Here is a 14,288-nt window from a genome sequence, read left to right as displayed (position 1 = left end):
TTCTATAGTAATTTTTATGCAATCGAATAATTTTTTTTCTGAATCAAATGGCTCAAACTATCTATGAACTAATGCCTCAGATAATTTTTTTTTGTAAAATCCTTGTTGGTCATCTTTACCATCCACAAATACAAGAGCTCAATTTTCTTGTGAAGTTATACTCACCCCTTATTTATCTTATGGATTTGATGAAAATTATAGAGGACATATAAATAAATATACAAATATATGAATAAAGTTATAAGTCTAAATGATCTAAAAGGTATTTTATGTCTTTGATCATTAACCCTTACATATAATAAACAAATACACCTTCTCCTTGTTACAAACGGAATACCACAGAGTTTTCCAGTAAATAGGTCCTTTCTTGCTGTTATTATCACCATTTTCTTCTTTGATTGTAAATGGAAATAAGTTACCAGTTTTGACATCAACCTTGATTATGACTATTATATAGAAGGTATTTTTTTATGAATATGTTTTAATAAAATTTGAAAATCAGTCTTTAAATAATATTCACTAATGCCAGAACATGTTTAAACTGACTTCTACTTGATCTCTAAAAACTATTATGGAACTTTCTTCATTTTCTCATGAAATAGAAACACAGTTATTTTAATTTGGAACACATTCATCAAAGAAATTTGTTTTAATTGTTTATTATTCAATTACTTACATGATAAAACTCATTGGAAATACTTTTCACTATTTTTTCAGTTTGATTAGCCAATGACTTCATCTTCATGATTCCTTTTGATATGATTGGATGTAATTATCATATTTATTTACTAGATAAATATGAAGTCCTTTCTCTATCCCTTATTATATACCACTCTTGAACTTGGTAAATATTTTTCTGGTTAGAAAGTGACATTATATAATCTAACAAGACCTATAAATTAAGTGAGAGAGCTATGTTTCATTTTTTGGTTTTTTACTCTCACCTTTAGTAAAGTTACATTGAGGAAAAAAATTACGAATAACATGATATTTTTATACTGGTGTGGCTTAATCCCCATAGTGAATAATAATATCATACTGATTTGATGATAGCTTTCTACCACCTCTTGTTTTTTCCTTCCAGAGGCATGACTACATGGTGACAAGCACTATGCTCTTAGCCAAAAGACAAAATCTCTTGTACCCCATACTACTCTTATTTGGAGAACAGTCGTTATGCTAGAGCACTCATCAGGCACATGAACAATATTACTATTTTCACTACTTTATTTGAGGGGAGCAAGTTTTTTCTCATGCTGGACCTCTAAGACAAGGTAAACTCTTCTCCTTATTGAAAAATTTTACAGTATATACATCAAATTCCTGACTTAGTGACCTTGAGGGAACTAATAGAATGAAGATTTTATTTATGGTGCTATTGCGCCAAGCCACGAACTTTTTCACTACATGAGATTTCTCTTAAGTTTGTTGGCTTGCAACTATCAACGATAGTGTGGAAGGGTATGCAATGATGCTGATGTGATAACTTCAATCGCCTTCAACAGCTCTGCCTACTGGTCCATATTTTCCTACATATCAATGGATGAATGTTTCATGGATGACTGTTATCTTATTGCAAGTATTTCATGCTTGAGAAAAGTGTATGTTTGTTGATGTGTTGGACCACCTCATTGATGTGAAACTGAAGTCTTTAGAGAAGCTATAACCTGTTGAAAATGTTGACTGGTGACCTGATTCATAAATATGAAAAACCATGCAAGTGTGCAATATAAGTCTCACAATAGCTTCCCCTCGTCCTTTGAGATTTTTTATGTAAACCCTTTTTTGTGTACAAATTTTATTGCTCATTGATGACATCCTATTCTCTACAACAGCTACGAGTTCATGATGTGTACTAATCCAATATATAATATAACCATCCTACGATCCTTAAATTCAGTGTGCTCTGGACACCTTTTGTATTTCTCCCACATATTGTGTTATTGTGTTGGGTTCTATGCACTTGATTCAACATCCAAAATCATACTTCAAGCAATTGAGCATTAAAACAGCTGTGATCATATCACCTTATGTGGAGTATATTTCACTTTAGGTATGTTTCCTAGAAGAGTATCTTCAACCCGTTCACATACCCGACCTCTAGACATATTCACTTGATCAATATGATTTTATATTTCCTCCGGTACATATTTAGTCCTCCTTAAAGATCTCGTTTATCTGCTCACCATTCAGTCTCACTTGAGGGAGTGAGTTTTTTAGAAGTGGTGAAAGGGGCCCAGATTTGGCTGGCATGGGCACCTAAAATGGGCGCCCTCGTGATCTGCACATACTCTGACAGTTTTCATATAAGACTTTATAATTTAAGTATATCCACCAACATCCATATATCTTGTGCATCTGATCCACTAGGCCCATGTACCAATCTAGTTAATAAATTTAGTTTCCCCATACCCTTTGATGACTGACTTATTAATTAATTGCACAAACGTATGTATTACTTATCAAAGATCTATTTAACTTACTCAATAGGTTAAGGATTGTTTACCATGGTGACATGGGCCAACACAATTGACATAATGGATATATACATATCAATTTAGTGAACTCTTTACTTAAAGTGTACCCACTTTATGTCCTTATCGTCTCCACATTAGTGGCCACAAGATTTTCCACACTCATCATATAAGTTGGATAATATAATTTTAGTGTTTCAAGATAGCCCCATGTCCATCTTGAACATCCTTTGAATAGATATATTTAAAATGCACATTAAGAGACTAGTGATCATTGTTTTTTTGGTCTCATCAGAATTCAGTTTTTGATGACCTCTAATCAAGGAATTAATTATAAATATCATAAAATAAAATTAGTAAATAAATATTATTTTATCATCTCATAAAAATCAAAGATCTATTTTAATGAACTTAAGCATTATACATATATATACAGATATACATCATTGACTTAACAGCCACATAAAATCCATCAGGAATTGTTGATAAACATTCTTTTTAATGGGTATATCTCATGATGACTGATAATGCCTTTTGCAGTAAGATGCCTTCTGTCAATCATCTCCTTATTCTTTTTGCCAACACACAAATTAATACAATATATTAAGAGGTCTGCATAGAAACTTTAGTAATAGATTTATGTGGCCTACAAGCCTGTCTCACTCCTATATATTGTTTATGTTTGTTGTAATGGATTTTTATTTATAACTTCTCGTGAGATGTTCATAATAGTGTCATTGAATACACAATGACTAAGTGAATTGTGATGACATCATAATACAATGATTACTAATATTTAAACATGTGTTCTAAACATTCATATTCAACAAATACTTGATAAGGATATTACTGTCAACTCCCACTCATATAGCCGCTAATGTGTATACATGATTAACAGAGCATGGGTGCTCTCTTGGGAAAGATTTCACTAAATTGATGTGTAAAAATCCTTGAATTATATTATGCCTAGTTAATTAAGTTGATTTATGTCACAAATGTGAAAGTGATCCTCAGACCTAAGAAACCAAGGAAATAAAGTGTTTTGATTATGACCTAAAACTTCCCAATCATGAATTCTAAATGTTTTTAGCTCTAATACAATAATATATCTAGGAAATATGATGGAGTTCAAGAGGAGATTGAATCAAGAAAGATGTAGCTAAATCCTTGGCCATTATGGTTGACATATTGAGGACGGTGTTCTATGATCATTTTTCTTCATGCATCTGTACTAAATAGAATTTATATTGGGGTTTTACGTTAAAACCTAAGTCACTACAAGAGTCTCACCCGAATGAATGACTATACATAAATATTGACAATAATTTTCCATGAAAGAGTTCACATACTACCTTCCACAACAATAGATCTAAGTTAACAAAAGTGTTGACACCTCATGAGCTGACAACACAATCACTCAATTTGGTTGACTCAATGTATGATTAATTAATTAATATGTTTGGTATATTTAAATTATTATGTTTTTCCAATAAAGGTTATTAGGTTATTAGAGTTATGAACTGGACCAGTACATGAGCAAAGAGGGTTGACATACTCATTAATGATGCTTAGAACTTTAAATTAAACCCAAAGTAAATTTATTTCTCTGGTTTAAGTCCGTTAGAAATTTGTACTCAACAGCTACATGTCAACATGGTAAACAATCATAATTAGGTTTTAGTGGTGTGTAGATCCTCCTTTGGGAGACAAGGTATACATAGTACCCAATACTAGTGGGCTGGAAGCACAACATGATTAAATACTCTATTGGCACCTAAGCTCACCAGGTAGCTATCTTTATCGGGTTCTCCATTTCGAGTGAGACATTTCTCTCAAATGTAGACATGCTTGTGATCATTCTTGGGTTCTGATCATAATTAGGCGTATGTAAACTCAAAATAAAAAGCATATATTTCAAAATTAATCATAAAATTTTATTATAAAAAATAAACTCAATTACAACTTAAACTAAAACCTCCAGCCAACGAAATTGAAATAAAAAATGTCTAAAAAAAAAATAGAAATAAGCATCACATAAAATAAACTATGAAGAAGCTTTGACAAGTGATCAGAAGGGTGAAACTGAATACAAACTGAATACAGTAACAATTTGATCTGACCCGATTCATATTATGATCAGTATCAAATATTGATTGAGATAAAATATTATTTATGTTATAATCTTGAGCAAAGGTTTCATTCTGCTCATAAGGCCATCATCATGATTATAATAAACTTCTGATATATATCTTTGAGCAAGATACAATGTCCGTCAGATTCTCATTGTATTGGAGGTTTCATTTTGATCACAATATGAATATGATTAAAATTAAATTATAATGGCAATATTGTTATAACCAGATCAATAATTTGAGAAGAATTTAAGATCAACCATAATTTGATTTTAATAAAATTCATATCATGATTAGAGTCAACTTCTGGTTGAGATATCTGATTAACATCAAATTTTGATTAGATTCCAATACTGATAAGAGGATCTAATCATAGGTTTTATTATGAACAGAATCTGATTATGATAAGAGTTAAATTCTGAATAAATAGAATGTATGATCATAATTTGACACTGGTCAGATTCCCATTATGATAAAAGTTAACTTCTAATCAGGATTTCCAAACAAGATAATATGTTGATAAGATTAAAATCCCGATAAGATGTTTTGATCACAGGTTTTATTATTGTTGAAAAAATATATAATCAGATTCAAAAATCATATTGGAGTAGGACTCTGATGAGGTTGGATATTTCATCAGAATGTGACACAGAAAGAAATTCAGAGATGAAGATGCCGACATGGGTGGAATATGATAGAGAAGAGGGATAAAGAAAATTATTGAATAAGATTTTGTGAAATATGGAAGATTCATATCAATATATAGAGAAATTTATGGAGGAGCTTGTGCTTGCCCTGTATGACATCATGCCCTATATATCATAACAAGGTTGCTACCCTATCACGTTGTCACCCATTATGGTGTGCCTTTACCAATTCATCAATTGCCTCTCACAGCTTGCTCTCATAGTCTTGCATGCCTCTCACAACTTGCTCTCATAGTCTTGCATCTCACTCTACAATAGGTGATAACACACATTTTATTAGGTTAATAAGAACATATTTAGATTTTTTCATTAAATTCATAATATGTATGTGTTATCAATCCTAAAATGATTAAATTTATTTTAAGAATGACATTATTGAATTTTATGATTTTAATGGTTTTGAAAGAACATAATTTTTTTTATTCGGAATATATTCCAAGAGATTTCATTTTTCAGATTCAAAAAACATATTTCTAATATTTTATGAATTAATATCTATTTTAGGAATTATTTTAGGGCTCTTTGACTTTTTCTAGACTTCCAAGCTCGGAGGAGAGAGAAAAATGAAATTGTGATTTCTGATGATCTAGGATTTATAGGCTGAAATTTCAAGTGGTCCTTCCTTTTTCTCGCCTCTTTCCAGCCATATGGTTGGATCTATAAATAGAGCCTTAGAATTTTAGAAAAACTATTTTAAATCTTCCTAGAGAGACAGATTGAAAGAAAGTCAAGTTTTGAAGGTCCATCAAGAGTGTTCTTGGTGTCTTGAATGCTTCTAGAAGATCAACAGAGAAGTGGAGAGGCTGATATGCATCATAAAAATCTCTTTATCCCAGAGGAACATAGGGATATAAGGTTAGTCTCTCGTGTTACATTAGTTTTTCTTCGTCACATCCCTTGAGTTAGATCTGCATCCTTATTTTCATCATCTCCTTATCATCACCATCTTCTATCATCTCACTATACCACAGCCATCTTCGATCTCGATTTTGATCTCATATAAAAACCTTAAATCATCTATTTCATCATCCTCTTCTACATATGACAACTACTCATCCATTCTTCCATCACATCCCATTAGCTAGATCATCATCATCATCTATTCTTCAACCATTCTATTTCACCATCATCCATCCACATCCACTCACATCCATTCACCGATTTCATCATCATATCTTCTTATTCATTTTCTCTATCCATCATCACTTTACACCTTTATCAATATCACTTTCTCATTTTCATTTGATCTATCCATATCCTCCTACCTTTTCCTCATATTATTATTCCTATCACCCTCCTACGACCTCATATTCATCACATCATAATCTCCTATTTTAGGCGTATCTCCTCTCAACCTTTGTAAATCATAATTTAAAGGGTATTTTAACCCTAACATTTGTTCCCTATTGAGGTGACCCTTGCTCATCACTAACAAGCAAATTATTTTTTGACTTAACGGTTTTTAAATTATTTTTGATTAACTCAAATATCAATGACATAATTTTACCCCTTTTTTGAGTCTATCAATTGACGATGTTGCCGGGAACTGTGGCCATTTGGTTTTTTTCTTCCTTTTATTTGGTAATTTTCTTTTAGTTCCTTGTGAAAGTAAATTTAGTGAACCAAATCAAGAGAAGTCTTCAGAGGCAGGTATAAAATTATGTTGCTTGTACTGTTCATAATCATTGTTAGACGTCTTTTTATATTTTTGCTTCCTTATCATAAATGAATTCATATTATTCTACAATGAATTGTTGATAATATGATCCTCATGAAAATGATGAACGCTTTCATCCTCATGAGGCATCCCATGATTCACACAAGCAATTTTAATTCCTTGTGAAAATATCATTACAGTCTTCAGTCATCTCATAGAAATTTTATGGATTTCCTTGATCATAATTCTGAAAATCATGACACTTCTTATGCACATCATTTTAAATATTCTCAAACTCAAAATGCTCAAGCTCCATATTTTATAATGTGTAAATATCCTAATATAAAAATAATTATTTATGCATTGATTCGAAATAGAGTTGCACACCTTGATGATTCCTTCGAAAGTGATCAATTTTCAGTAGATTGTTTTAAGTGAGTAATTTAAATATCATTGCATTTTCAGAAGTAGTAGTGTCCCAGTTGTTGACGGTAGTCATTCCGTCACCCATAGTTGTCATCCCCATCATGGACAGTCACTGCCCTTGTTCTCATTGATCATTATCCCCCCTCATGGACGGTCATCACCAATATCTCGATGGTTGTCATCAATCTTCTTCCATGTCATCAATGATCCTCGTCCCCCTCATCAATGGTCATTTTTCTCATGTCAATGGTTGTCGTCAACAATCATCATCCCTTTCATCGACATTCATCATCCCCCTCGTCAATAGTCATCCTCATCTACAATGTCATCATGCGCGTCAAAGACAACGGTTGTGCTCATCCACTGTTGAAAAATACCATCATACATCCTCCATCATGCGTCCCATCATTTTCGTCATCAGTCATCCATCATCGATCACGGATTACTGATGACCAAAATCTTTTTATTCAGCCATCCATCCATGGCTCTTGACACTGACGGGTCACAAAATTATACAGAACTGTCCGTCGTCCGTCCGACAAGCCTAGATTTCACCAAATCAAAGGGGTTTTGTCCGGACTGAGACCGTACCAAAGTTTAGGTATAAGGTTAGGTTTTTACCAAAAACCAATACCGAGACCGAAACCGTCATTCCCTAGTTCCCCTCTTGATGGCCTATGTTTTCCAGGCCTTAAGGCTATACACCTTGGAATGGACATTAGGCCCAGTTTGTATCTCTCTGGCCCAACTTGCAATCTGAGCCGTTTGTTTTGGACGGCTGTCAAACCACCACAACCGTCCAATGCACTTCAGATGAAGACCAAAATACAAAAGATATTTGTTTTTATTTCTCCGCTCAGGGAAAAAACCTTAGAGCTAAGAAGAGGGGATTTCAGATCCATCTCGCAGGTTTGGATCACCGCGTTGCACTGTTCATCAGCGGTGAAAATCCTTGCATCTCTTCTTGCCCCCCGCATCCAGCTATCTAACTTGTTCGATTGATATTCCCATACTTGGGATCTGAAGATTCTTTGGCCGACATCATGGATTTCATGAAGGTTCTGGATCAGGCCGTTCGGGAGATGTATGCCTTTTCAATTCGCTTTATTTTAGTGTGCTAGGTTGCATAAGTTGTTATTCTTTGTGATGGGTATCTTAAAACAATGTTCTTTGTCTCTTTGATGTTTACAGAAAGAGAGAGGTCAATTTGAAAGTTCTCAAGGTGCCCGAGATAGAACAGAAGGTGAGCATGATACTTTTATTTTGTTTAGAATTTGATTCCTTTATTTGGATCGGAGCACATAATGTCCATTCTTCACAATTTTATGCTCTCCACAATTTTTTTTCGAAATATTCTTCAGAACGGCGATCCGTGGAATTAAAGATATATTTTTAATCTTTCTGCCACTCAGACTGTAAAAATCGGGTTCATCTACTTTGGAATTACCATATTTGGTTACGCAATTTAGATTGCATAAAAATCGTGCTACTTTTGTTAGGCTCTCGATGCAACCAACGATGAGCCATGGGGTCCTCATGGATCCGCTTTGTCAGAACTCTCCCGGGCTACAAAAAAATTGTATTTCCACAGACTTTCTTGCAATTCAATTTCAATCTCTTTGTTTCTTTTCATGCATCTTATCATTCGATTATGCTTTATTTTCTTGAAGCCCCGAGTGCCAGATTGTTATGGATGTGATTTGGACGAGGTTAACCTCCACAGGCCCTAACTGGAGACACGTGTACAAGGTACGTTCCCTTTTGTCAAATAAGATATTGATTCATCTTCTTACTGATTTTTATAAGTTCGGAATTATTTTTCCAGGCATTGTCTGTTATCGAATACTTGTTGGCGAACGGCTCCGAGCGTGCTGTTGATGATATTGTTGAGCATACTTTTCAAATCTCCGTGAGTAAATATTACAAGTTCTTGTTCAAATCTTCTTCGGGCGAACTATTTCTGTGAATGATGAAAGCACTTATTCTCAAATTTTTGTGTCTCAACAGTCTCTCACTAGCTTTGAATATGTTGAGCCTAATGGAAAAGACGTCGGTATTAATGTCAGAAAGAAAGCTGAAACTCTATTGGGCCTGTTAAATGACAAAGAGAAGTTGCAAGCTGCCAGGAACAAAGCTGCCGCCAACCGAGACAAGTGAGTTCGAGCTTCGTTCCACCCATCTGTTGACATATAGAAGCTGTTTAAGTGCTTATACTAGATTTTTTTTTTTTATGCAGGTATGTTGGTCTATCCTCTACAGGCATAACTTACAAATCAGGTTCAAGTTCGTATGGAACCAGTAGATTCGAGCGGAGTGACCAGTATGAAAATTTCAGCGATAGCTATAAAGATAATCAATTTGGTGATGATGGTGATAAAAAATATAACAAGAAAGATGAGTCTGAGAAATTCCAGGGAGCATCTTCGAAGAGTGAGACAAAGAAACATGCCAGGTTACATTTACCCTTTTTTTTCTCTTAGAATTTCCACCTTATTTAATTGCTTAATACCATCAGTTTATAATTTCAACTCATGGATAATCAGGCATCCTCCGAATAAGCCATCCTCTGTTCATGAATCTGCAAAAACCTCCCTAACGACCGCTGAAGATGATGATTTTAATGATTTTGACCCTCGAGGATCATCTACTTCTGGTACTTGTCCTGATCTTTCTGTAAAATATGATCCAGTGTATTTGATTTTCAATTTTTTTATTGCTGATTTTGTGCGTTGGCATGCAGCATCAACTACCACTACCACTAGCTTCAATCAAGTGGACCTTTTTGGAGACAGTTTACTTGGTGACCTCATGGATGCTCCGGCGACAGCATCAAGAGAAACAGCGTCAAGCACTGTTCTGTCAGATGATGTGGACCTGTTCGCGGGTGCCACATTCGTATCAGCTGCTCCAAGAATCCCAAAGCAACAGGTCAGCTAAATACTCTTCTCGTTGATGTTGATGGTGGACGCTGAGGATACTCCATTAATTCAGTCTACCGTCCCGATCTTTAAACTGAGTTCCAGTGGTTGGAAAAGATTCCATCAATATCAACGTTAATTTGCGTAGTTGACGTCGACGACTGTTTTCACTTTAATTTAATGAAATTTTTATGAATCCTGCGTCATAAAGTCAATGTTGACCACCAACGTTGACAATAAACGTTGACTGTCCACACCATCACAGTACAAACGGCACAGGGGTACTAAGAGACATCTTTCTTCTTCTCCTGTAGGACCCCATTGACCTATTCGGGAATCAGACGGCTGCTGTTGCTTCATCTTCATCAACCATTGACCTATTCGGTGGTGCAGATTTCAGTATGCCAGCTGGGAAGCCGACTGTGCCCCCGGCTGTTCAGGCATTCTCTGCACCTGCCGATCCCTTTGCTTCTGTGCCATTAACCACTTTTGAAGAGGCCGATGCTTTTGGCGACTTCACCTCTAACACTGTCCCGTTAGCGACAACTCTTGGCAGCGGCGAGCCTCCTCTCAAGAAGGACCCTTTTCAAGTTAAATCCGGCATATGGGCTGACTCGCTAAGCCGGGGCCTTATCGACCTGAACTTGGCTGCACGTAAGTATTATGGGTGGCAGCTGTCTTGGCTAAGGCTCGGGAACAGATGACAAATGGTCATCTGTTCTGTCCCTTACCGTCATCAGTCATCTGTCCTGACCTCAGAATGGAAACAGAACAAAAGCCTTTGTGAATTTTGCTCTGTCCCGTGCACCCGTTGAGTGCTGGTGATTTACTCTAGGTTCACAATCGTCCTCCATTTGTCCTCCGTCCCCGAGCCTTAATACAGGCTTTTGGATCTCCCATTGAGTTGGGCGCCTGTTTTCTTGTGTGCAGCAAAGAAGGTGTCGCTGTCGGACGTTGGGGTTATTGGTGGGCTTCCTATTGAAGCGGAGGAGAGGAGACCCAACCTGGGCCTGGGACAGCAGCAGCAGCAGCCCTTCGGAGGCTTTTACTGATTTACCTGGTCTTTTCTTGTGCATTTGGCTTGGAGAAATCACCTGGTCTTTCTTGTTCCTGAGGATTATTGTTTCTCTCTCTAATATGAAGAAGCAAACTCTTCCCCTTGGCAATAAATCGTGGTTATTCCTCATTTTTTCTCATCATGCCCCTTCTAGAGTTCACATGAGAGGAGAGAGAAATAGAGAAATCACGTGGGTATTTCTTTGGCTGAATGTTTGTTATTAGGTATTATGATGAAGTAGAGACTATCTCTTGCTAATAAATCCAGGTTCCCTCTTGTTTTGACTTTGCTTGTACATGAAGTGTGGGAGTGTACATTATTTTTTTGATGAAAAGTGTGGGAGTATACATAATTAATGAAATGAGAGCAAAATCCAAATTGATAAAAGGGATATTTGTTTATGAGTGTTCTGTATTCTATCACTTATATTCATTAGATACATAAAACAGTATTTTTGGTAATTAGAAGTAATATGTAATGTTATTACTAGTAATGACTTTAGCATTATAAGTTGAGCGAACATTCAAATGTATGTCCAACGTTCATTCCTATAAATAAATCATGTATTGTCTTGAAATACAGCACTGACATATATATCTCCTACACCTTAATTATGCATTTATATGTTTTCTAGTAAAAGGATAAATTATTCAATTACATTTCTAATTATCTGTCAGATATTAAAAAACTGATATGCAACACCTATATCTTATATCATCATCCAACCCTTGAAACAAAGACAGGATGCAAATATCATAATGGTATCCGTATCTGTACCTGCATCGACATCTAGTTCAGATAAAGCCCATTTCAGATATCCAGTTCAGCATCCATCTGGGCTCGAGATGGGTAGCCACTAATGGCCACCATCCTGACCCTTTTGTCATCCAACCCTTTAAATTTCAGTACTGTAGCAACCCATAACCCTTCTCCACATCTGGAATAAGCCCATTTTCTATATCGGATATGCCTATATCTGATATCTGAGTTCAGAGTATCAAATTGGTACCGAGTATCAAATTGTTCTAATCTCTCTCCTGAAGCCAGATCGTCATGAAAAACGGGTGTTATAACTCGAAAACAGGGCCAATACAGCAAGAGTCCCAGACAGAAAGATATATAGATATATATATAGATAGATAGATAGATAGATAAAGAGAGGAAGAAGCCGATATTTGAACAAATAATGGTATGGGATATCAGGATACCAGTACTGTAGCAACCCGGAACCCTTCACATCTGGGATGAACCCATTCCCGATATCGGATATGCCTATATATGTCTCTATCTTCATGAAACACGGGTGTTATTACTCGAAAACAGCAAGAGTCCCAGACAGAGAGATAAAGAGATAAATAGATAGACAGATAGATAGATGGATAGATAGATAGATAGACACAGATAAAGAGAGGGAGATAAAGAGAGGAAGATGCCGATATTTGAACACGTAATGGTATGGGATATCAGGATATCAGTAGTGTAACAACCCGAAACCCTTCTCCCCATCTGGGATAAACCCATTGCCGGATATGCCTATATATGCCTCTATCTTCATGAAACACGGGTGTTATTACTCGAAAACAGGGCAAGAGATATAGACGGATAGATAGATAGATAGATAGATAGATAGATAGATAGATAGATAGGTAGGTAGGTAGGTAGGTAGGTAGGAAGGTAGGAAGATAGATAGGTAGGAAGATATATAGGTAGATAGGTAGATAGATAAATCGATCGATAGATAGACCACAGAGATAAAGAGAGAGAGATAAATAGAGGAAGAAGCCGATAGTTGAACACGTAATGGTATGGGATATCAGGATACCAGTACTGTAGCAACACGGAACCCTTCTCCACATCAGGGATAAGCCTATATAGGCCTCTATATATGCCTCTATCTTCATGAAACACGGGTGTTATTACTCGAAAACAGCAAGAGTCCCAGACAGAGAGATAAAGAGATAGATAGATAGACAGATAGACACAGAGATAAAGAGAGAGAGGAGAAGCCCAAGGCTGGTGAGACTAAGGAGAAGGGTTGGTCTGGCTGGTGACCTCGTGGGCCTTGTTCTGGACATAGTGGCCGTACTCCTTGGCCCGCTCCTTCACGTCTCGCGCGGTGCTCATCAGCTTCAAGCGCGCCGAGTCTAGCTGGTCCGCGCCCAGCGGGTGCTTCCCCGTCACGTAGTTGTATATCCACGCCAACGCCGACAGCGCCGCGACGCCGAACCCACCCGAGAAGAAGAACCCCCCCGCGGCCAACGCCACTACGATCCCCGCCGGCACAAGAACAGGACTAAACAGCACCATCACCGGCGTCGCCAGCACCAATCCCACCACCGTCACCGTCATCGTCAACCCCGACAGAACCAGCAGCCCCGTCCCGATCGTCGCCGCCGTCAGGAACTTCACCGTCTGCCGCGTCCCCTGCCCCGTCGTCTCCGTCATCCTCTGCTGAATGTTCCTCTGCTGCTCCGCCATTATCGGACTTGCGAGGAGATGGCGGGGGAAGAGGAGGTCTTATAAGAGAGGTGAAGGGACGAACGTGGCCGCTGAAGAAGCTCGCTTTCTCTTCTATCTTCCTGCTGTTTGGCCATCTGTCAACGTGTAGTTTGTTTCTTCTGCATGTTTCCATGCTGGGCGGAAGCCGCGAGGCGGCTTTTCTACGTGTCCAGTTCGGAGTTTTTTCGATAATTCTCGAGACACGTTTTGCGTAGACTCATGCGGTGCACGGAGCGAAGACGCGTGTTCTCTGTTTTCTCTGTGAACTGCGGATTCTTGTAATGCTTGTTCGTCGGAGTTTGGCGTCTCTTTTCGTTCATGGTAGTATGTTTTTAGGAGTTTTTATTCCGTGTATTTTCGGTGATGAAGTCGACCGTATTTTGGTTTTTTTCATTAGGAAGCTGATGCTTTGTTGGTT

At 37.0% G+C, this 14,288-nt stretch overlaps 2 protein-coding genes across 2 annotated transcripts; one reads left to right on the top strand and one right to left on the bottom strand.

Annotated features, from left to right (window-relative positions):
* Positions 1-8,241: 8,241 nt before the first annotated feature.
* LOC144703606 (ENTH/VHS family protein) lies at positions 8,242-11,510 on the top strand. The gene is made up of 11 exons (XM_078575810.1): positions 8,242-8,480; positions 8,588-8,639; positions 8,896-8,975; positions 9,067-9,145; positions 9,222-9,305; positions 9,404-9,549; positions 9,633-9,848; positions 9,940-10,049; positions 10,137-10,324; positions 10,629-10,968; positions 11,245-11,510. The coding sequence occupies exons 1-11, from the start codon at positions 8,440-8,442 to the stop codon at positions 11,364-11,366; spliced, it is 1,458 nt and encodes a 485-aa protein (XP_078431936.1). The 5' UTR covers positions 8,242-8,439; the 3' UTR covers positions 11,367-11,510.
* A 1,757-nt stretch (positions 11,511-13,267) lies between these two features.
* LOC144703137 (Oleosin family protein) lies at positions 13,268-13,978 on the bottom strand. The gene has a single exon (XM_078575230.1). The coding sequence runs from the start codon at positions 13,847-13,849 to the stop codon at positions 13,394-13,396; it is 456 nt and encodes a 151-aa protein (XP_078431356.1). The 5' UTR covers positions 13,850-13,978; the 3' UTR covers positions 13,268-13,393.
* Between the last annotated feature and the right edge of the window lie 310 nt (positions 13,979-14,288).

The sequence above is a fragment of the Wolffia australiana genome, chromosome 5 (genome assembly GCF_029677425.1).
Source record: "Wolffia australiana isolate 7733 chromosome 5, ASM2967742v1".
In the NCBI taxonomy this organism is placed as follows: Eukaryota; Viridiplantae; Streptophyta; class Magnoliopsida; order Alismatales; family Araceae; genus Wolffia; species Wolffia australiana.
This window is presented reverse-complemented; position numbering and strand designations above follow the sequence as displayed.

Bases quoted from the DNA above. Each gene is read 5' to 3' on its own strand.
- LOC144703137 (XM_078575230.1), bottom strand. From the start codon at position 13,849: ATGGCGGAGCAGCAGAGGAACATTCAGCAGAGGATGACGGAGACGACG.
- LOC144703606 (XM_078575810.1), top strand. From the start codon at position 8,440: ATGGATTTCATGAAGGTTCTGGATCAGGCCGTTCGGGAGAT. The intron at 8,640-8,895 runs GTGAGCATGATA...TACTTTTGTTAG, and splicing joins TGCCCGAGATAGAACAGAAG to GCTCTCGATGCAACCAACGA. The intron at 9,306-9,403 runs GTGAGTAAATAT...GTGTCTCAACAG, and splicing joins AGCATACTTTTCAAATCTCC to TCTCTCACTAGCTTTGAATA.